Source organism: Papaver somniferum, chromosome 1, assembly GCF_003573695.1.
Source record: "Papaver somniferum cultivar HN1 chromosome 1, ASM357369v1, whole genome shotgun sequence".
Lineage (NCBI taxonomy): Eukaryota > Viridiplantae > Streptophyta > Magnoliopsida > Ranunculales > Papaveraceae > Papaver > Papaver somniferum.
Window position 1 is genome coordinate 246,148,969 of NC_039358.1, and position 25,104 is coordinate 246,174,072.

At 36.0% G+C, this 25,104-nt stretch overlaps 2 protein-coding genes across 2 annotated transcripts; one reads left to right on the top strand and one right to left on the bottom strand.

Annotated features, from left to right (window-relative positions):
* Positions 1–12,357: 12,357 nt before the first annotated feature.
* On the top strand, positions 12,358–16,362 carry LOC113323873 (DEAD-box ATP-dependent RNA helicase 9, mitochondrial-like). Its single transcript, XM_026572219.1, has 8 exons — positions 12,358–13,238; positions 13,447–13,574; positions 13,673–14,084; positions 14,170–14,268; positions 14,429–14,653; positions 14,909–15,070; positions 15,182–15,853; positions 15,959–16,362. The coding sequence occupies exons 1-7, from the start codon at positions 12,834–12,836 to the stop codon at positions 15,836–15,838; spliced, it is 2,088 nt and encodes a 695-aa protein (XP_026428004.1). The 5' UTR covers positions 12,358–12,833; the 3' UTR covers positions 15,839–15,853; positions 15,959–16,362.
* A 4,256-nt stretch (positions 16,363–20,618) lies between these two features.
* Positions 20,619–25,104, bottom strand: LOC113323881. Its single transcript, XM_026572230.1, has 8 exons — positions 24,941–25,104; positions 23,776–24,477; positions 23,628–23,672; positions 22,412–23,429; positions 22,232–22,328; positions 21,498–21,988; positions 21,299–21,389; positions 20,619–21,205 (listed from the first exon to the last, which is right to left on the bottom strand). The coding sequence occupies exons 2-8, from the start codon at positions 23,924–23,926 to the stop codon at positions 20,990–20,992; spliced, it is 2,109 nt and encodes a 702-aa protein (XP_026428015.1). The 5' UTR covers positions 23,927–24,477; positions 24,941–25,104; the 3' UTR covers positions 20,619–20,989.

The following is a 25,104-nucleotide window of genomic DNA, read 5'->3' on the forward strand; positions in this document are numbered from 1 at the left end:
CACCACCAACAACCACCTACAAAACACAAGCATCTCTTCATACCATCTGCAATCTCACATGCAACCACTACATAAACCATTTCAACCACCAAACAAACTTCAACCCATAAACCCTAGATTCAGTTCTTCAATTTAATCTTCTCTGTTTAACATTCACCAAAACACCATTGTTGAAACTTCCACCACCAACGCTGCAAAAACACGAACACCACCATCCAACACCAATACACGACCAAAACATTAACCCACCACTGTTATTGACCCCATGAATTCAATAATAAAATTCACTGAATCGAATCTTCAACTCAAATCCACACGAAATCTTAATCTCGACTCGAAATTATCAAATTGAAAACCAAAAATCAAATTAATCTTTGAATCTGTTTGAAATTAGAAGAGAAAGTAACAAAATCATAACTAACTTTCAATGGTTCAAACACACAAATCTTTGAATTCAAAAATTACCTGAAACGAAATCTGGAACTTTAAATCTCTGAATCTGAAAACCTTACTTTATGAGATCTGATTATGGAGATATTCGAGTAAAGATGATTCTGGAATTTTGGCGGAAGTAGAGATGGTGATGTAGTGGTGGTGTTGCGACGACGGTGACGATGAAGATGGTGGTGGTGGCTGTAGTGGCGACGGAGATGGAGATGGAGAGAGTTTCATTGGTTTTCTCGAGTGAGAACAAAGAAGAAGATGAAGTATAAGAAGTAAAGGATAAAAATGGGATTATGTGAATTATTTTTCTACTCATAATTCCAATTATGCCATTAGGGGTATTTGTAAAGACTCATTAGGGTAGTTGTGATAGACCCATGGATAGTAGGGGTGTTTATAATATTCCCACTTAAAACTATTCTTCAAATTCTAAAAGCAACTAACAATTTCTAAAAGCAACTAAGCTTAAATTCCCCGACTTCGCCATTCTTTATTGCCCGTTTAGATAATTCTTTAGAAATCATTTTATTTTTCGAGGATAAGAGGAATAGCTGATCCATTCTGGAGTTGGTTTTCCAACTGGTTCGTCTACGCTTCCTTGTAGAGTTTTATTGACTTGGGTGTTCTTTCCTTCCAGATAGAAATCTTTGCAGTTTAGTTGGTTAGCCCACTCTAAGGCATCGCGGATAACTAGGAAGTATCCTTCTTTTTTTCCATGGACTTGGGCTCTCCTTGTTTTCCTGCCAATGGTTTCTCCATTTGGATCTGTAATCGAAACACCAACTCTGTTAAAACAGTTATGTGAACTACAGAACTCGGCTTTGGTTTAAAGTTTTCAAACCGGTACATGTACTATGACTGAACCGACTTACGAACTACTGTATTTGTACTCGTACATCTATTAATCATGAAGATCATATTTTCAAGTGTGTTTAAATTATTTCTATGAGACAATTAACATTTGATTAACTCTACAGAACACTAGACTTAATTGATCACAAGGTTGTGAGTCAGAGTTAATGTCTTGTGTATTCATTATAATGAATATTACGCTTATGAGTTCAAACCGGCTAATTTTGGCTTACCATGTTGAACATAGTATTTGTACACGGTTCTGTTACGGTTCTACCTAACCAGAGTATATATATTGTTTACGTGAATCAGATTCAAAGATTCATCTAAAGGTGGATATTACTTGTTTAGTTCCAAAGCTATCTTAGATTAAACGTAAAGCAACCTATGCTTTGAAAGTCTATAAAAAGGGAACTTCAAGCAACTAGGATCTTTGAATCCTGGCACTAGTTTTTGGTGTGTCCTAGTTGTATCTAAGTTCGTCCTCTTCCTTACCCTTTTAGGGTTTAGCAACTACAACGTCTTCATAAGGATTCATGAAGCCAGGTCCAGTTATCTTTCCTTGATAACTCGTGTATCCAGTATCTTGATCGATTGTTGAGTTTACTCACTTGATCAGATAATAGAGATCACAAAGTTCTCTTCTTCTCAAACTTTGTAATTCCACAAGTTTTATACTTGTGAGGTGAATAATAATCTATACTACACTTCGGGTTGCATAAGTCTGGATTTTGAGTTTTGCTAGACTTTGTCTATTGCTATCGATTTCCACACCTTTGATCATAGTGTTTGAGTGTACAAGGAAATCAATTATATATAAGCTTAATCTATGGGAGGCATATTTTGTTTAAAGTCTTCAATTAAGTTGAAGAAACTCTTAGTTGGTGTGATGTCAGCTAAGGGAATCAATTGTGCAGAGTCCTGCTGGGAACCAAGAGGCGTAAGGAGCGTGGATGTACCTTGATCGTTGGGATACCTTTTAAGGATCAAATAAAATCCATTCCGAAGTTAATTGGTAGTAGGCTAGTGCATGTAGCGGCTTAATACAATTTGGTGTTCAATATGGACTAGGTCCCGGAGGTTTTCTGAATTTGCGGTTTCCTCGTTAACAAAACTTCTGGCTCTGTGTATTTCTTTTTCACATTATTATAATTGAAATATCACAGGTTGTGCGTTGATCAATCATAGTAGAGATATTCGACCTAGTTTGTTAGATACGACTTAATTCATTCTTTGGTCTTTGGTACCGTCCAAGTTATCTCATTGTAATTAGGTTCACAGATTAAGTTCTGTAAACGTTTAATCACAATAGATAAAGATATTTAACTCTAAGATACTATTCCTTCATTGAGTTTAACTCTCGGAGTTGTATTGAGTTTGTCCATACAGATTTTCTAAGAAAAAAGTGGTGGTGTATTTTGGTACCCCGCGTTTAAATGCCCACTACTAAAAAAGGCCTGAACACTTTTGATTACATCACTATTGACAAGCTCCAAATTTGAAATAAACAGACCGGGAAACCATCATCTCCAGGTCTAGCATTAGGTGGCATGTTAAAGAGAGCATCATGAGTTCAACAACAGTGGGTTTAAACATCCACAAGACATTGTCAAGTTCATAAATTTGAGTTGGAACTAGATTGACTATATCATGATTAATAACATGAGAAGATTTGGTAAGTAAATTTTCAAAATGAATATTCAAGCAATTGGCAGTATCAATCCTACCTTCTATCCACACATTATTCCAATCATACAACCCATTAATCTGGTTTCGTTTTTTTTTCAAATAATAACATTCAGATGAAAATAGTGATTGTTTCTATCTCTTAGAAGAATCGTGTTTTCTCTACCCTTTATTTTTTAACATTTCTTCTTCTTAATCAAATATTTTCTATATTTCCAATTTTTTATTCAAAATACTAGGATAGTCCAGTCTAATGTTAGAAGTGTTCATGATATTATCAAGTTAATAAGTAAGACTGGTAAGATTATTTTGAATGTTACCAAAACCAAGTTTGTTCTGACGGTATAAAGTTTATTAACTAGAATAAAATCATGAGAACCCTAGAAGTGACCTCTCTAAGAAGAATGAATTAGATCTCTACATTTCCGATTATAAGCAAACTAGTGGATTGCCCGTGCCATAATGGCACGGGGGGACTTTTGGAATAAAACAAATTCAAATATTAATGTAATCTCTTGTAGAAGAGCCAAGCACAATCATGTGCAAGCATACATAACCCAAAATATACACAATCAACATCTAAAATTATTAGGTGCAAGTATTCCCTGAAGAGCCATAAAGTGGCAAGGTATCAGGTCAAATAGTTTAGCTACAAATAAGTATACAGAAAAATTTTAGTCGTTAAATTGAAGTTGGTCAAAGGGTCTGAAGTCGAAGTCGAAATTTTTTAACTGTAAATTACTCATTGTTTCTCTGTAAATCTATAACAGGATCTCTGGGTACACTACATTTGCAGTTTCGTGTCTGGAGCTGTTCTTCGGGAGTAACACATGGATCCTCCCGGCGATTGTCTATCTGGAGAGTGCAACATAGAGTTGTCCATGCCTGAATACATGGCTCTTCAAATCTACCCCAATATATTTCACCGACTGACCCTGAGATTTATTTATGGTTATGGCATAAGCCAACCTGACTAGAAACTGTCTTCTCGTCATTCGAATGACAACATTTGATGCAGATGGTGTTAGCGATATACGTGGAATAAAAACGGTATTCCAGGATTTGTCTCCTGTTAATATTGTCTCCATAATAACATGTTTCTCGCAATCTCTACCCTCAACCTAGTACCATTTCATAGTTCGCTTCTAGGTGCCATATTACGTAACAACATAATTGGGCAACCGACTTTGAGATCCAACTTGAAAGGCGGTAATCCTAATGGGTTTTGCTGGTTTAATGTTTCACTTGTATAGGTTGTACCAGTTGTTGATTCCCCATTAACCTTTTCTTGTTTATTCGCTGCAAAAAACATGTGAGATTCACCATTGTACATCTCCAAGACAATTTTATTCATCTCTGAGACCTCATCATTTCTTGGAGACAGTATTGTTCTCTCGGTCAAATACTTTGGAGGGGGCATACTCATTTCTTCAATCCAGGATATATCATCGAAATCAGCTCATGTAGATCAGCACATTTTGAAATCATAGATGGCAAGTCAACTTTTGGGTTCTTTATTCTCCCCCACCTACAAAACGACATGAGAGAGAGAGAGACAGACACTTTAATAGAGCCTAATAAACATGCTATGAAATGTAGACAGTTATATGCAGTAGAAAAAAAGACATTCTCTAGTATCAACTAGGATGTTAAATTTAGGCAGTTGAATTTCTCGAAAGAAACAATCACTAGGTATTTTGTCAATATGGAATCTATTCTTCTCAAGGCTTTGTAATCTAATCAAGTTTTTAGATCAATGAGGAGAAGTCACCACCAGTTTTCTCAATGTCGTTTACATAATCCTATACAGAAACGAGACCTCAAATGTTGTACGATCCTAGGTTTTAGTATCATTCTTGGCATGTCTTTCAAGAGCACTTAGTGCGAGATTAGTAACATAACATAGATAACATGATGCAAGACGCAATGAACTATTGAAATACATGAATACAAAAACAAATTTCAGAAACATGTGATATACATGCTAAACGTTTCATATGCACAAATTCAGAACAACAACCTATGAATAATGACAAGAGAAGAATTTCATATATAGATGGCATACCTTTAGCAAGTATTCAGCGAATGCAATGTTTTCAGGATCTTGAATTTCAAGCCTCATATTTTGCGTCAGCTTAAGCACATTCATATCTCTCCACAAAATAGAGCCTCGAAAGGTATGTGGAAGGTTTAATGTCCCATCCTTCCACCAGTTACAAGCAATGCAGAATCGCCGCATGAAGAGACCATCAGAACAGTATCCCCCTTACTTCTAAAGGATGCGGCCAGCGTGTTGTATACGAAAGTATTTCCCGTACCAGCACTACCATTTAAAAAGAACGTCTTGCCAAGATTATGATCTACGGAACTTGATATTGTCTCAAACGCAAATCTATATTCAGTATTGAATTTCTCCTTCTGAGTATCCACTGTTGATTCTTGAACTTCAAACTGCAATTGTCTCTGCTCCTATATTAAGCGGTTCCCAAAAAATTTGCTCCAGTTACCGGCGTGTCTCGGCATTCCGACATCTTTCATTTCTTTCCCTTCCTCCTGGACTATATTCTCTATGAGATACAATCCGTAATACATAGCATCCTCATCTATTGGATTTTCATATCCATATAGTTGTCTAATTTGATATTGTAGATCATCGCATATATGTTTTCCATACTTCCTCCATAAGACTTTTGGACGCATGGGACTGCGCTTTGTCAGTATAATACAAAATAATTCTCGCAGTTGGTGTCCTATTTTGATAACGGAAGACTCCTCTAGGCATTTATGATATTCTCTATCATCTTCCAACAAATTCATAACAATATATGTAGATTTGAAAAACGGGTGAACCTCTTCAACACCATCTTTTATTATAGTTTTCAAGTGATTGAATGATCTTACCCCGGATTTGACGGTAAGTAATTAATAACCTTAAGTAATGTAGTTCACCACTGTTTGGGGTGACAAAATACATTCTCTCAATAGCAAATCCTTTCTTTCGAGGAGTTCATACCTTATCATCTGACAGAGTGACATGAACATATTAAGAAACATGATGACTCCTAAATAAGCATTGCATTCTGACAATTGAGACTCACAAACATGTTTATTCTAACTATAAATAAGCTTATGTACATAATAGCCTACTCGAGAAATGTAGAAAAGATGCATCCATGCCCATAGTTAGATAATTCAGAAATATACAACATATCTTACCGGACCACACGAAATATGGTGGAAAGTCTTGGTAGGTATATGCCTTTGCTTCGGGATTTAACCTGCAGTAGTCAAAACTTTGAAACATCACTTTCAAAAAAATTCATTCAAAAAAAAAAAGACTTTGTATTCATATAACATAAAACTGCACAGTGAATTTAGGAAGAAATAGTTGTACATTCGTCTAGAATCCTAACTAAGCTTATTAAATCAAATGCGTCTCAATTGCTTGAATTGTAACTTCACTGTCTTTCTTCTACGTTTAATTTAGTACTCCAGTATGTACTACTAAATGTAATGATTTCAATAGTCTTGTTAGGTGTATGCCTTTATGGGTTTGAGCTACGACAGTCAAAACCTTAAAAATCATATATGTCAATCTAACTCAGTGATTTAAAGAATTAAAGTCACTATGAACGTCGAATTGATTTGAAAACATAGAGGGGTAGTTAGGGATTATCGTACCTATAGTAGTCAACGTACCCCATCAAGGTGGTTACCACATTGTCTGCCTTATCTTGTATCACCTCACTGGATCCTCTGGATTGTATACAACTCGTTGCTTTCCTGGAAGATGGACTGCAAGTCGTTGTACTTTTGGATTCTCTTTATGTAGACGGTTTCCAAGCAAACGCCAAGCTTCCTCAGGCTCTGCTATGTACCTTGCATTCAAATACTAAAGTATCTCATTCGAACCAGAAGAAGCAACTATAGTCGTCAAGTCATGTCCCTTGTAAATGTACTTGTGTATATACTTTATGGCCAAAACACTGGAGGAAACCTCGACATTGATGTGGCAATCAAACATCCTGCTAAGGTATTATAAGGGACCACATCCATGTTAGTGTATGCCTGATTTCGATACTTGAAAACACGGTGATCCTGGCGTCGGCGGTAGATTGGATACCCATTGTCACAAATTGAAGTTGATTCTGCATATTGTTTTGGATAGTTCTTGGCGCACCTTCCATTCTCCATGAAAAATGCATTTGGTTTCCTAGAACCACACGGTCCATGCACTATGCATCTATGTATTGTTTGGAAAAGTTCCGGATCTTGCTTGTCATCTGGGAACTCAGCACATACTATTTTATCCATCTACTATGGGGTGTGTATTTTATCTTCCTTGTCCAGAAAAATGAACATGTGCATATGCGGCAACCTTCTCTTCTGAAACTATATTGTATAGACATATCCAACCACCCTGCCAAATACTCTGGGATGATTGTTGGTTTCCAAATAGAGCACTTGTAATTTCTTTCCAGCGTGGATTTGCCGTCATGGTGAGAAATATATCGAGATGGTGGTTATACCTTAACAAAAAACCAATAAAAAAATTAAATCCTCCAGTACAATAATCATGTTCAAAAACCACAAAGCAACACAATAAATAGTATAGAAGTAGTAAGTATTAACCTCTACACACTTAAATAAGACAACATAATTATGGTAGAATATCAAAAATCATATGGAGAAAACTAAGATGATTCTACTTGGTGCACGATTCCAGCACCAATAGGATCATCGTCATTTGTCACATGAGTGACCTAACACCATATCCATCCTAAACCTTTCATCATACATAAATTCAGCATAAAAATGAAAAGGTAAAAAGTCTTACGAATGGGATTTGATCTTTTGTTGTTGGTCTAATCCACCCTTAAATGAGGAACATCCACTTGCACTAATAAAACTATAAACATGACTCAAATTTAAAAAATGATGATTGCAACTTGTAGAAGTATATAACCTTGAGGATCCACGACCCATGATTTTCAAGAAACAATAACCTCCAAGAAGCAGAAAAAACAGGAAAAAAGAGAGAAAAGAAATACGAAAAAACAGCATATTCAAACGCTACTTTTCAGTTTCATTTGGTGCCTAATAGAATCCCTAAAGACAGAAATTAGAAAGTGCAATTTAATTTTATGTTGTGTATCAAGTCAAACAAAATGATTAAAATAGAAACAAAGAGTGGTTATATCAGAGTTTTGGTTGTATGTGGTGATGGCCATCGAATCTCGATATATTTCATACATGTTCCGAGGACCACCTATGAATGTGGATGGGAGTATGACCGGTTGAACAAATTCTCCTCCTTTCTTACTAGAAACCCCAAGATCGGTAATTCTCTTGTAGTTGTTAGCTCGTAATTTGGATTGATTTTTCCAAATCCATCGAAGATGGTTCTTCTCGGTCGACGCCCAAGCATCCACTATGAAAAAGTGGGGGTCTAACAACCTCACCCAATATTTCACTTAGCAATCTGTATGGACTAACTTCAATATACTTTTAAAAGAATCGACTAGACAGTCAGACTCGATCTTAATAAAAGAGTATATCAAAGAATTATATCTCAATTACTCGATTCAATACCAACTCAAACAAATAAAAATCTGTGAGTCTGATTGAATACGAGAGAAATAACTTGAACGGTACCAAAGACCGATGTTCAAAGATCAATCAATTTCAATCAAATACGATAGAAACAACAAGATCATATCACGCAACTACAGATAAAATAGTTGGGTCTGTTTTCACAATCCCAATAAATTTTTCAAGTCGTTAACCTACTAGGTCTCGATAGAAACCTAAGGTTAAAGGAGAATCGACTCTAACTTATACAACTAGTATCACACAGGAGGTGTGGGGATTAGGCTTCCCAGTTGCTAGAGTTCTCCTTTATATAGTGTCCAAATCAGGGTTTGCAATCTAAGTTACCTTTGTAACAAAGCATTCAATATTCACCGTTAGATGAAAACCTGATTAGATTCAAGCTAATATCTTTCAACCGTTAGATCGAACTTAGCTTATCATACACAAATGAAATGCAAGTTCATTTAGGTTTGTGTAACCGTACCTAAACATATACACCTAGTTGGTTAAACAGTAGTTAACCAATGGTTATCCATATGAGCACTTACATATCAACCTTATTCATCTTCACCATAACTAGTTCAAGTGACTCAAATGAACTAGTTAGAGAGTTGTTTAATTGCTTAGTTCTCATAGAAGTATATAAGACACAATCGCAGAAAAAACGATTTTGATTCACTCGAATCGATTCAGGAACATTATAGCCACGGTTTGCAAATATGCATTCCTTAATTTATAAATGTCATAGTTCACGAATAAACCGTTTTTAGAAAATAACCCACTTAAGTACGCATACGGGTACGCATACTAAGTACCTGGACTGAGCTTGTTTTCTGTTCACAAACTCCAGCAGAAATTCAAGGGATATGAACTTCCGAAAGTACGCGTACAGGTTCCCGGACTTAGCTCCGGTTATCCTAAAAGAAAAGTACGCATTCTTTGGTTCAAGGATTTTAGACTTGCACAAGTATGAGTCCACATACAATGTTTATATCCATTCACGGTTATATATTCTAAACTCTCATTTCAATCATTGAAACATTCTTAGAGGATGTTATATATAGCGGTTATTCACACAGTATTTTTCATCAAAGCGATTTTCAAAAGATTGAACCAATAACATGACTTTCGTCACGAGTAAATATAAACTCGGCCAAAGCGAAATCTTACTAACACATATTTTGAGAAAAAGATAAGCGAGATAAACTCGGCTCGAAATAGAAAATGTGTATGATCCAAGTCTATATAGTAATACAAGACTTTTGTCTCAAGATATGAGATAAAGTAGATGAACTTTTGAGTGATAGATAAGTTCAAGTCTCCTCATACCTTTTTTTCTATGAAGTTCCACCAGTTCCTTGAGTAGTTCTTCGTCTTTGTGTGATGAACGCCATGGAGTCTAGAGCTCAATTACACTTTCTATCCTAGTCCGAGACTTAGCTATAAGTAGACTAGTAATCAAGATTTATAGTTTTGGCAACTAAACTTGACAAACAAGCTTGAGATAGCAATTCTTGCGAGTTCGACCAAGCAGTGCTCTAACACATTATGAATTCCTGAAAGAGCATACCCGCTCTTAAAATCGTCGAATACTCAGCTTGCCTTTGAAACAATTTTGTAAATATAATACTCCATCTGCGTGAGCCGTGTATCTGTAACCTCATCTAGATCTACATCCCAATGTCCCATCCCAGGTTCCCATCCTAATTTACATGCCCACTACTAAATAGGGCCTGAACAGTTTTGATTACATCACTACTGACAAGCTCCTAATTCTTTTGAAAGAAACAGAGCGAGAAACCATCATCTCCTGGTCTAGCATTAGGTGGCACGTTAAAGAGAGCATCATGAATTAAACATCAATGGGATTAAACATCATCAAGACATTTTCAAGTTCATAAATTTGAGTGGGAACTAGATTGACTATATCATGATTAATAACATGAGAAGATTTGGTAAGTACATTTTCAAAATGAATATCAAGCAATTGGCAAAATCATTCCTACCTTCTATCCACACATTATCGCAGTCATGTAACCCATTAATCTGGTTTTGTCTTTGTCTAGTAATAACATTCTGATGAAAATAGTGATTGTTTCTATGTCTTAGAAGAATCGTGTTTTCTCTACCCTTTATTTTTAGGGATAATTGGAGTTTAGTACTCAGGTGTTGACCAACACTAGAGTTTGGTCTAACGTTTATCCAACTTTAGGGCTTGGTTTCTGGACTGGACGTTGACCCGTGTTGTCTAGGTTAAGTCATAACTTCCGTTGAGTAATAATTAAAAAATCTATATAAAATATAATTGTTAACTGAATTTATTATTATACCCTTCACTTCTCTTAATATTTACAAAATTCTCAGAGTAAAAACAAAAAGAATTCGTCTTTTTATTTTCTGTTCATTCTCCAAACCTTCACCACCACCAGTTACTGTGTCTCCATCTATATCTCCTGCAATTCCAAGGAAATCACCACCACAATCACGATCCAGTTTTATCTGTTTGTTTATTTTTCTTACCAACCCATCTTGTCTTGCTTGATATTACTAAAATCATCTCCCTTGCTTGTATTCATCTAAGGTTCGCTAACACCAATTCAACACTTTAGAGTCAAACCAAGCTATACTTTCAACCTAATTCGTTCAATCGATTCAACACCCATATCCAGTTTCTGGAAACACTTCAATTATATCATATCTTATGATTTCCTAATTTTATTAACCAAACCCTAATTCTTTAATTCTCTTTACATTTTCAGAATCAGTTGTTGATTCTTCTCCCTTACTCTCAACAACGAACTACTCATCCAATTAATCGATCAACAATTTCACATAATATGATTAGTTCGAGAAACACTAGATTGAACTATCTGATTTACCATTCATTTTGAGTCTGAATCCTATACTTGAATCAACACCTCTGCTATCAATCACCACTTAATCATTTTCATCCTATTTAGATCTAAAATTCTTCATTTTTCATTCTCGAATCTTTACTTGGATGAAATGTTTATGGGTGTTATGCAAGAACAATCAGCGATGGACATGAATCTGTTAATGGGTTTTATACAAGAGATGATATGAAGAAGCGATGAGGGTGTTGATGATTTGTTAGATTTTCTCTTTGATTTCAGATGCTTTCAAATATATACCATTCACTAGGTCAAGAATTTGGTTAATTTGGGGTTGTTTTTCTTGGGTTATTGAATTTGCTCAAATTATTTATGTTGATTTGAGATGATTGTTAAATTTTCTTGTGTTGGGAGTCTGAGATGATTTTTTGGTGGAATTAAAAGATGGGAGGAGTAATGGAGTCTAGGGTTATATTTGTAAACTCATAATTTTACAGTATTTTTATTTTATAAAACTAATGAAAGTGTGGTCATAAACGGTCGACATGAGTCAACGTCCAATACCAAGCCTTAACACTGGACAAATGTTAGACCAAAGTCTAGTATTGGTCAAAACCTGAGTACTAAACTCCAATTATCCCTTATTTTTAATATTTCTTCTTCTTAATCAAACATTTTCTAAATTTCCAATTTGGTAATCAAAATATTAGGATACTCAAGTCTAATGTTAGGAGTGTTCATGATTATCAAGTTTATAAGTAAGAGTGGTAAGATTATTTTGAATGTTATCAAAGCCAAGTTTGTTCTGACAGTATAAAGCTTGATAACTAGAATAAAAACATGAGAATCCTAGAAGTGATCACACTCCAAGAAGAATGGATTTGATCTCTATATTTCTGATTATAAGCAAATAAGTCAGAAATTAATCCGGGAACACGATTCCGAAATGATTTTAGAAAGCAAAAAAAAAGTAAAAATAAAAATAAAAATCTGTTTTTTAAGAAGCAAATTATTTTTGTTTCGGAAATTAACCTATGCTTCTAGAGCAGCTGAAGCAAAAGAAGCAAGAATAAGCGGAAGCACTTGGACATCAGGTTGCTAAAACACCCTCTTAAGCTGTGTAGCAACTACTTCCCGGCGACGGCTAAACTTGTAGTTCACTCCTGCGGCTCAGTAACATTCCGGTGGTGGTGGCTGAACTTTTGGTTCACTCTGTCTGGCTGGATCAACAATTAAAAATGTCGGTTCCATCTTTAACATCCAAACAAGCCCTAAACCAAAAAGTTCCCAAAAAACCCATGAATTACACTTAAGTCCTCCTCCTCTTCAAAAACCTTCAATTGATTCGAGGTTTAACAAAATCTAGCCTCTTTCTTCGTCTTCTTCACATCTAGGGTTCCTCCAAACATGAATCATCTGTTAAGGAAATCATGTTCTTCTTCGATTGCATCAAAGCAAACACTCACTGCTTTGATGACCTCAATTGAATCACTCCATATATTCCCATCTCCATCAAAACCCATTGTTAGTAACGAGAAAATGAGAGATTTTTCTAAGGTTTCTGAGAGATATGGAGGAAATGGGTTTCTGGGGGTTCGACAATTTCATTTTTCAACTACCCCTTTAGAAATTAGAGCATCATCTACTTGTTTAAAATCAGCTCCGTATGCTGCTGTTGCTGCTGATTTCACTGATCAAAGTGGTGTTGGAGTTGTTAGTGATGAAGGTCTTGAAATTTCTAAACTTGGGATTCATAATGAGATTGTTATGGCTTTGGCTAACAAAGGAATCACCAAACTTTTTCCTATTCAGGTAAGGGTTTCATCTTTATTTTCTGGAAATGCTTTGAATTATGTATGCAAATGATGAAGAAACTTATTATTGGTAATGAGATTGACTGATTGTATGTTCCATTAGTTCAATTTGGTATTCATAGGTTTGTTTCCTATGGTCATTTTTCAATTAGTAGTTTTTGTTTGCCAATTTGATGTATAATGTAGATGATTTTTTGTTTGTAAAGAGGGCTGTACTGGTGCCTGCGATGACAGGGCGTGATATGATAGGCAGAGCAAGAACTGGTACAGGGAAGACCCTTGCATTTGGGATTCCCATCATGGATAAAATCATAAAATTTAATGAGGCACATGGGTATGTTGTGTTTTTATCTTGTCGTATGGTTAGATTGTTGCTGTGGATGGTTGGATCGTTGCTGTGGATAAACTTCTATTGTGTTTTTGGATGTACAGGTTAGGAAGAAATCCTTTGGCTCTAGTTTTGGCTCCAACTAGAGAACTTGCTCGTCAAGTTGAGAAGGAATTTCATGAATCGGCACCCAAGCTTCAGACAGTATGTGTTTATGGTGGTGTGCCCGTACATCAGCAGACGCGTACGCTTGACTATGGAGTTGATGTCGTTGTTGGTACTCCTGGTCGTATTATTGATCTATGTAACAGAGGTGCCTTGAACTTGTCTGAAGTTCAGTTTATTGTTCTTGATGAGGCTGATCAGATGCTTGCTGTGGGTTTCGATGAAGCTGTTGAAACGATATTGCAGAAGCTACCAACAAAGCGCCAGAGTATGATGTTCTCTGCCACAATGCCCCCATGGATTAGGAAGCTTACCCAAAAGTACCTTCAAGATCCTTTAACAGTTGATCTGGTGAGTGGTGAATTAACTCCCAAATTTGCTTGCGCATACCTGTTCCAAACATATCTATATTATTCAAGTTTAATGTGCACTGTAGGTTGGAGATTCAGATCAAAAACTAGCTGATGGTATTACGTTGTACTCAATTGAAGCAGAGATGTATGGAAAGGCATCCGTCATTGGTTCTTTAATCACAGTAAGGACTAAGAACCTTCAATTAATTTGATGTATGCTTTTCATACGTGCTTCTTGTGTGCTCTCGGTGATATCATCGTGAATGGGTTTTCAAATGCTTCATTTTTTGTCTTTTTAAGCTATCTCGGTCGTTGTTATCTGGTCTTCCTTCTGGTTATTAGGAACATGCAAAAGGAGGAAAAACTATTGTTTTCACACAAACAAAAAGAGATGCTGACCGATTAGCTTACTCAATGGGTCAAAAGTTTAAGTGTGAGGCACTGCATGGAGATATTGCACAAAATCAAAGGGAGAGGACATTATCAGGCTTCCGAGATGGGGCATTCAGTGTGTTAGTTGCTACCGATGTTGCTGCTCGTGGACTAGATGTTCCTAATGTTGATCTCGTAAGGGTTCATTATTATCAAGGCTATTGTCTTTTTGGTTATGTCATTTTCTTCTCTATTAACCATTGGCTTGTGAGGCCTTGTGTCTGTTCTCATTATATTGATTTTGGTACTTAAAAGATATTCTTAAAACTGTCATAATTTCCCTTGGTTATCTTCATAATTTTAATAGAAGTACCATATATTACTTGAGGCAGCTATATTCTGTAGATATTGTATGTTGTTTTTCATTATAATCTGAATCATTTTTTTTAGGTGATACACTATGAGCTACCAATGACGTCAGAGATCTTCGTTCATAGATCTGGTCGAACAGGACGCGCTGGAAAAAAAGGTACTGCGATACTAGTCCATTCAGGAGAACAAATTAGACAAGTGCAAGGTATTGCGAGAGATGTGGGGTGCAAGTTCATAGTGGTTAGTAACCATCTGAATAGTAGTTCAAATTTTATATGCAGCTTTGTTATTGCTTTCTTATATGGTTCCGTTCAATAGATTCAATGTTCATTTTTTTCCCTTCATCTTCAGCTCCCTAAGATTGCTGCTACGGGTGGAGGTGAGGACATGTTTGGAGGCATGGGTGGTGGTCGATATGGATCAGGAGGTGGTTTTGGATCAGGTAGTGGCGTTGGTGGCGGATCACGAGGTGGGTATGGTGGTGGATCATCTGGCGGGTTTGGCAGTGGTTCACGAGGTGGGTATGGTGGTGTATCATCTAGTGGGTATGGCGGTGGTTCACGAGGTGGGTATGGCGGTGGATCATCTGGTGGTTATGGGGGTGGATCACAAGGTGGGTATGGCGGTGGATCGCAAGGTGGGTATCGAGGTGGATCACAAGGTGGGTTTGGCAGATCGTCTGGTGGGTTTGGCAGTGGATCATATGGTGGCTTCGGCAGTGGGTCATCTGGCGGGTTTGGTGGATCAGGTTCAGGCGGTAGTTCTGGATTTGGTAACAGTAATTCAGGTCCTTCAGGCGGATATGCTGGTCCTTCATCGAGTGGATTCGGTGGTCCTTCACCAGGTGGATCATCTGGTGGCTTTGGTGGACCAGGTGCAGGTGGTAATAATTCTGGCTCCGGTTTTGGCGGTAGTTCTGGATTTGGCGGTTCTTCATCAAGTGGATTCGGCGGTCCTTCATCAGGTGGATCTGGTTCAACCCCTTCTCGCTTCAGCTTCGAAGAATAAATCCCCTCTTCAAAGGTATGGAAAATTTACCTCTATTCCTATGCCAAATTTTAGGCAGAGATATTACTGTTTACATACCTCCTTTATCACACTGTTGTTCACTTGTTCTATTTGAAACAGGTGGGTGGGGCGAGGAGTTTCACGTTTGGGCCATAAAGGAACTACAAAGTGTTATGTAAAGATTGGGAAGGAGGAGCTGAAGGTGGTGCCAGTGGCAGTGAAGTTATGTGGATGGAGAAAGACAGCACGATGCTAGTAATAATTTGATTGATATTCTTATATCTAGGTATAGTGAGTTCGTAACGAATGCCTCGGTATTTTGTGGCGGAAAAAATGGAGAAGAAAAAAAGCGAGCTCTTGTTCTAATGAAAAGTTATTCTCTAATATATCTGTTTCTAAAGTAGTAGTATCTTCTCAGATCTTCGCCTGGTTAACCTGTATTTAACTGGTTCTGTATTGGAAATTTGTCTATATTCTTTGCAAGTCTCTTCGGGGAGTTGTTATATTAGGAAGTCTTTTCTTCACACTCGGCTCAACAATACTAAGAATTGCTCATACTTTATGCTCGAGACAATATTGAGAATTACTTCACAGTCGGCTCAACAAGTTTTGGACTCCATGGCTTGTCTTCTTTTTAGCAACAATCACGTATGAATATAGAATTCATTTATATGTACATTTGGCATTTTCTAATAACAACTACTGTTCATGGTTGACATTTCTCTGGGAAGCGTGGCCGGAGCCAGCTTAGAGTATGGGTGTGCAGTTGCACCTAACCTAACTGGCTCCAAAACCCAAAATTACATCTTTTGCTGTTTTTTGGAGCAAAATAGCCGCCCCAGCTCGCTTCGCACTCCCAAAATGGGCAAGGAAAACCCAATGGATGGATATAAGAAGCGACTCTGGCCGCTGTCAAGTGCTAGTTTATTTTGGAAGTAAGGTGACTTAGAATTTTGGAAAATAAAACTAGAACTCCTGAATAATTAGGCTTGGATATTTTAAGACACTATAGTTAATGGTACCCACAAAACTTGCACAGGTTTTAGGAAACAAACAGTAGGAAAATTCAACTCAATAGTAACCGGAATTTACCACTTTACATATACAAACTGAACTGTGATGCTTCTTGATTATCATCAAATATTAATGCAGGTTTTGATGTTATTCTTCACAACTGGACATGTACTTTCCAAAGAGTAGAAATGGGAAGTTTCAGGACCTCCTCAGCTGATGAAGCAGAAGTTATAGCTCTGGCATAGACGACAAAATGGGCCAAAATAAACTATGTAAACAATCTGGTTATTGAATGAAACAACCAGGCAACTATATAGTATTTACAAGGAAAAGAAACATCTATCCAATTGTAATGCATAGTTATCTCTGAAGAAGTAAAGAATTTGGAAGTTCAACTGATGTATGTTTTGGGGTTTTAATATGTAGACAGAAAACTAAACAAAGTAGCAGATTTACTAGCAACGAAAGGAAGAAATACAACTATTGAGTTTTTAGTTTCTACAATAACTTTTGACACTTAAATAACAACTTTGTATCCATTTCGGTTGAAATTAATCCAAGAGATTCAGTCATCGGAAGGACAATAAAGGACAGGTTAGTCTCGACCGAGTCTGAATATGGAGATTAACGAATTCTGTCGGTAGCAATTGGGCTGACCGATGAGTGAGCTGATGTGATTTTTAAGTTGTTGTAAAAAGTGATAAGTAAAGTTCATTCAACTCGGCTTGTGAAGGACTTTCGAAAATTAAATTAAGTTGTTTCAAAAATAATAAGAAAATACCGAGATTTTGGATTCCACCATTGACCAATTAAGTGATAAACTCTAATCAATTTTCATGCAATTCTTTTCTTTTAAAGTGATTCTAATATTTTTCCTCTAATAGATTTTTGAAGTAATACTTGTAACCACAAAGCATGAAACATCAAAAGTATTAAAACCAAGCATGTCCCATCAAAACACTTCACAACTACTCAATAACAATCAATTTTTTTCTTTTAAGTTCTTTGAAAATAATCATGTAAAATAATTGCAATAAATAATTAAAATAGAATTATACCACTTTTCATGGAACAATGGCTTCCTATGTCGCCTCGTCTAAGGGGTTTAGCTACTCATATTAATCACTTGCCCAAAATACATGTTTATAGCTCAAAAACTGATTACAAGGGAGAAAAGAGTATACTGTAGTCGCTGGAAGTCTAAAACATAAGACTGAATCTTTGCTGAAAGGCTTCAGTTACTGTAGACAGGAACGATAACAGCTTTTTGCAGTTAAATATAAGACTGCTCATCGACGGTTTTTGTGGGTCTATGTTCTTCTTCTTCTTCTCCGGCAGCAGCAACAGCAGAAGAAACCCGATCTTCTTCTAATGATTTTTCTGGCTTCTCCAAGGCTCTAAACTTTCCCTAAGGTCTTCGTTACCTTCTTAGGACTCGTACCAACTCTTTTATACATCATAGGGCCAAGAAAATTTGAGAATAACTTTGATTTTTCCTCATCAACAAGTCACGATATTTCCTTTTTCTCAACTGCTACACGTCTCCTCAGTCAATCCAATCTGTCCAAACTCTTCCTGTGATAGAATCAAATCTCTAAGAAGAGTTTCCTTCCTCTTCTTCACGTAAGTTTACATAAATAAACCAAGAACTTGCCTTAAATAAACCGTGATGCTTTTTAACCTTTTTTCGCCTCCATTTCGAGTTCTAGCCACTTTGGATCCATTCCAACACCCTTACCGAGCCTGTTTGATCAAATTCAAGTCTAACCCAATGGATATTTGTGATTGAATCTCTTTCAAAACTGCCCAAGAATCAAACCCTAGATTCTGCCTGTGAGAAACGTGTTTTCCCACCATTTTCTGTTTTTGAAAACGTCAAGAAATGTGACCTCCCCCTATCCAGTCCCGGCCTGTGCTTAGCAGCTGCTTGGAAATGGGTTACCCCTTATCCAAAATGAGAGTCCAAATAGCAAATTTCCTCTCAGGTACCTTTAACAACTTTTCGAGCCAATTTTACCGCAAAATCCTATTCCTCCGAAAACACCTACAAATGGATAAAAAAAACAAATTAATACAAAAATCGGTACTAACAATATACACAAAAGAGATGAAAATAGACACATAAATGCGTCTATCACGATCCCGAAGGGAGGGAGTCCCTATTATGACCACTTTTTTTTTGTAAAATGAAACCTCATGCGAATGTGCAATTTGATAAATTGATTGGAATTTTTTTGTCTCCATGGTTAATTTTTCACTGGACAAAATTGCCCCTCCATTTTAGTCAAATTACTAAAATTCTTTATACATCCCACTTTTTCAGGAAAAGTGGTACTTTCACTTTTTTTGTGTCAGGAAAAGTCATACTTTCATCTAGTGTCAGAAAAAATGATACTTTCAGGCCGTTTCAATTTGGTGTACTTTAGGCAAAAATGAAGTTGTGAAAGTATATCTTTTTCTGAAACAGAGGTAGTATATGCCTAAAAACATCATTCCAACAAAAAAAAGAGATGCATAACGAATTTGGAGCTACCACAAAGAATGCATAATAGTTTATACAGTTGTATTTTGGTTCATGCATCTACTAATTTGGTTATGCAACCACTCAAACGATGTATATGCCTAAAAAAAACATTCCAGACCAAAAAAGGATGTATAACGCGTTATGCAATCAACGGTGTTTCATTTTTCTTCGGACGTCCCTCCCCACCGTGGAAGCTGCCACAGGTTCAGACTATCCAAATGCAACATCTAGCTAACCTTGACAATGTCACTATGCTCCATAGCACAGTTCATCCAACTCGCCCTTAGCAAATTTCTTCACTTCTTGACCAAAACTGTATTCAGCCCATACTAAACAAAGGTTATGTTCACAATCTTTTCAAGACAACAAAACAGTACACACGCTCCACTTGATGCATAAAACAGTAAGCCAAATAAAGAGACAAATGCACCAACATAACTTAGCTTTAATCTTATCTGATGACTTATTATTACTGCACACTTAGGGTAACATAACTCTTCTTGTTCCGACACCTAACCCATCATAAGATCAAGCTTATAAAGCCTTACAAAATCTACAGACAAGTAAATGACTGGAAGTTACATATTTGCTTTACAAAGCAGTTTGTTAGGGGTGAGCAAAAAGTCCGGAACCGCGGATTTCACCCGTATCCGTCCGCAATATTGCAAATAAAACCCAATCCACAAGATCTATGGGTCGGACATGGGTGGGATTCTCAAATCCGTACTTTTATCGGTTTGGTTGCGGCTAGATTTTGAAATACGCGGATTCATCTGCGCCTTAGGGTATAAGGAAATTTTGATATCTTATTGATGTCGAACTTGTTTCTTTGATCTTTCTTCTTCTCGGCCGAGAGCTAACACCAATACTTGACCGAGAGCTAACACCAGTACATGATCAAGTCGTGGAAAAATTACATATAATGATGGGCTTTTTTATAAAGTACCCATACTTTATAAATTAAACTAAAAAAATGCCCCCGTTTTTTAAAAATTTGTTTAAGTACCCTTCCCTTGACCGTTTTTTTTCTTTCAAAAAACGGGAACCGAAAGTTAACAGACGTTTATGCTTACGTGGAAGCGTCAAAAAGTCTAAAAAACCCTTCAAACTGAGTTGAGCTGAATCCATTTGAGTCGCCGATTCAAAACACCGAGTCAACAAGAAACAAGTGGCCATACATCTAACCATCAGTTTAAAAGAAAAATCAACTGCTCATAATTTGATCTAATCCTCCAACGCTCATATTTCCAATTCAATCTTCTTCAACCTGTATTTATACAAAATGATGAACCCTAGTTTCTGCAAGTTTAAAAAGTACTTAATTATATACAAAGATGTTCCAAAATATTATAACATATGTTTAATGTTTTGAGCAACCAAAATATCATTCAAAAAAGACAACCCTAACTACTATAGACCACATTACCATACTGCAACCATTCACTTCTTTGTCTGAGTGTTGTTCTGTTTCTTTGAAGTTGTAGAATCTTTACCAGGTGCTTTTGGAATATTAGATGGTTAAGATATCTTATCTTTAGAAGAATATGGTTGAGATATCTTAGCCTTAGAAGTAGATGCAACAGGTCTTTCATTGAATGTGAAGGTAGCACCATCTACTTGAATTCTTTGCCTCTTAGCTTTAGGATTCTTGCCAACATCACCACCTTGACATGTACTTTTGTCGTGACCAGTGGAACCACATCTTGAACATGAATATGTCTATATAGGTGCTTTAGGCTCATCCATGCTCTCCTCCTCTTAACTCTAGGCCTTCCTGATTTCCTTATCTTGATAGGAGGTTCCAGATCAATGTCTTCATGTTCTTCCAACTAAATAATAATAATAAGTTAGAAACTTACAATGGTTTGTTAAAGAAACAGTTAAGAAGGTGCAAATAACTAGAACAGAATGAATGCACAAACATCAGGATAATCTTCTTGAGAAGGAATTGGAAGCACTACTGGAGAATATGTGGCCCCGTATACAACAACTGTATAATAATGAGAGCAGTACCTTCAAACAAACAAAAAATGCAGTTGTTATTAATACGTACATACATAGTAAAGTAGAGAAGCAGTAACAATAAAAAAAATAAAAAAATAGGGATTACTATGTACTTACTTTGTCCAATCAGGTCTGAATGGCTTCAAATAACAAACAACATGTTGAAAAACAAACCCTCTGAGTTGCCATTGTAAACAAATGCATTGCTTTTCCTTGACAATAAAAACTGTTTTGCTACCTTCATTTGTAACTTCATACAACTTACCACTAACACATCGACCAACTTTAAATGCACCAACCAACTTACACACTTTACCAATCAGTTTTAAAGCAGTAGGAACCAATCCAGTAGGATCCCATTTTGCACTTTCCTTTCTTTTCTTGTGAAACAAACTCATAACCAACTGATCATAAAGAATTCCTAGTCTACAGACTGGTTTGTCCCTAAGATTTTTTACCATGGAATTAAATGACTCACTAAAGTTGTTATTCAGGTGTTCACACTTACTAGTGTCATCAAAAAAGGCTCTAAACCATGACTCAACACCAGCCTCTTCAAGGTACACAACAACAACAGGATTTTCCTTCTTCATATCTTCCATATGTTTCTACATACAACATACAAAAACCATAAACATATTAGAATATAATAACACATATATACAAACCATAAGCTATACAAGTCAGTGAGGAACATAGTAAGCTATACAACCATAGTAAGCTATACAAGTCAGTGAGGAACATAATAATTCATACAACTATAGTAAGCTTTACAAGTCAGTGAGGAGCATAGTAAGCTATGATAACACATACATGCAAACCATATTAGAATATAAGAACACTAATCTTACATATAAATGTTTCTTTTTGTAGCATTTCGCTGCATTCCACAGTAAGCTATACAAATTTAGTCCCTTAAAGTACTTCTTGAAATTGTTATACAAGTGCCTGCAACAACAAAAATTTATTAGTAGCTATTAAACTCTAAGAAAAATTTAAGTTCACAGAAAATAAAAAGTTGAGAAGCTGACGTCCAACAATATCTTTGGTGTGAGTCTGGGAACACAGCAGGTACAACTTCAAGTAGCCCTTTTTGTCTATCTGAAATGAATGTCAATGGCTTTTGATGGATTAAGAGTAACGGCTTCAGGTCAGTGAGGAACATAGTCCAATTTTCAATTGTTTTGGCAGGTAAAACACCAATTCTTAATGTGACTAGTCCATTTTGACCATCTAACCATGTTGCATCCATCAACACACCACCACACTTACCATTTAGATGACAAGCATCTAACCCAATAACTGATCTACACCCTTCCTTCCATCCTTCAATATCTCCAGCAAAACTTATTGTCATGGGCTCAAATACAATATCAGTCTTACAATATGAAAAAGTTGCAACTGAGTTCTTGTTGGAGTCACACACCATCTTACAAAACTGGGAAACTAGTTTATAACTTTTTTCATAACTCCCATATTTAGCCTCCATTACTAAGTTCCCGGCCTTCCATGCAGTGTGATAAGTGATATCAATGAGGTGAGAAGCCTTGAAATCCAATTGATTTTGTTTTGGTCTTGGAATTACATTTCCAGAGCCATTCTTCAACTTGTCTTGTATAACTTCAGATACTAGTTGAGGGTCTGCAGATCTATTCAGTATCCTGTCTTCTACAATCCTCCCCTTGCAAGTATGGTTTAAATTCACACCCTTCACCTTAAATGTAGACTTATGTTGTAGTTTTGAAGCAAAAACAAACCAGTGACACTCAACAGTTCCTTTATTTTTAAACCTATTTTCACACCACACTCCAAGTCTTAACTTGTCACTCTTTTTAACCTTGTACTCACATTCATTTAATACACAGAAAATATTTAGATTTCTTTTGAAAGTAGTTTTATCATGAAACTCAGTACCTACAATCATTTGTGAAGGATCCAATGGTTGAACAAGGTCTGAGTCATCAAACAAGTCACCAGGTTCATCATCAAACTCAGAATTATCAGCTCGAAAATTATTGTAATACTCAAGGTCTTCTTCACCCTCTTTACCTAAACAAGTACACACCAAAATAATTAGTTTGTGTAGAAACCAAAATAATTAATTAGTTATACACCTTCATCACTTATCTAAATAAACCATAACAAAATAGAAAACAATAATATGCTACAACCATAAAAAACAAGTATAGTAGTATGTTACAACCATAAAAAACAAGAACATTAAAGTTCAATTACATCTTCATGTACCTTGGTCATTTACTTCTACACCATCATTGTCTGAATCATCATTATCTGCATAAAACTAAAGTGTTAGTACAAAAATAACTAATGCATCAATTCATATTAAATTCACAAATGTACAAAAACATAAAATCAAGTGTGTAGTTATAATCACCTTCATATGTACTTTCATTTTCATCATCACTTGTGTCTTCAGCCTCTTCATCACTATTATAAGTAGCTGCAGCTTCAGGATCTTCTACAAGATGGCACTCATGCACTTCTTTGTTCTCAAGTTGAATTACCAAATCATCATTTTCTTTCATTTTGTTTAACCAATACTCTTCATCAAAATCATCAACTACAACTGGTTCCTCATATACTGGAACTGGTGTACTACTTGATCTTCCTCTCAAGTTATCACCAACAACACTTGCTTGAGTAGACTGTGAACTGTCCTGCCCAAACAACTCCTTTCTAGCACTAGAACCACCTACACTTTTGTTCTTCTCACCTCAAGTCCCAGCCTTCTTCTCACTTGAGGTGGCTTTGATGCTACTTTCTTAGGTGAGACCTTGTCCCATTCTGAATTTTTAATCTTCACAAGCAAATGAATAAACCATTTACTACGGCATTGTCCCAAAACCAAAAAAATGCATGATCATTTTTTATTGTCCAAGGAACTCCATGTTCTGACATCCATAATAAAACAACCTCATCTATATCTTCCAAACATAACTTCTTGTGTACCATTTGCTGAAATATCCCCAGACTCATCATTCCCCTTTTTAACTGTTTGAAAGCCAACTCTATCTTACTCTCAATGCAATAACATTTTATATCTCTAAACATGCTTTTTCCTTTACCAATACTGCCACTGAAATATGCATAAATACAAATGTATTACAAACCACTTATACAAATGCATACCCAATAAAAAATAGGGCAAAAAACACTACATACAAAAATTTTCTGACAAAATTATACAATTAATTTCTTTTTATGGGGATCATTATTATTTTGTCTTTGATTTTATAAAATTATTTTTAGAGAACAATACAAACCCAATGCAGATTCTTCACAGACATCATGTTTTTTTTTCAGATTCAGATTCACAGACAAAAAAGAAAAACACTTTATATAAAAAAGAATCATGGGTAATGAAGATTTTTCATAGACAAAACAAAAGAAAAAGATAAATAATAATGCAAAAGTCAAGATTTCAAATAAATAAAGTTAGGGTTCACCATATATTGATTGAAAAGGCTTCGAAATCCATCTATTTCATCATGCAAACATAGATCTAACAAAATCTAAAGTTAGGGTTTCAATCCTTTTACCTGGACATCCCTTTCTCCTTTCATGTCGTCGTCATAGAAGATATATCTTCATTCATCTTCAATTCATTTGATTAAATCATCAAACACAACAAACTAACCTAATGATTCAATTAAATCGTCAATTTTTCCCCTTTTCAGAGGCAGAAGAGAGGGACTACTGATAC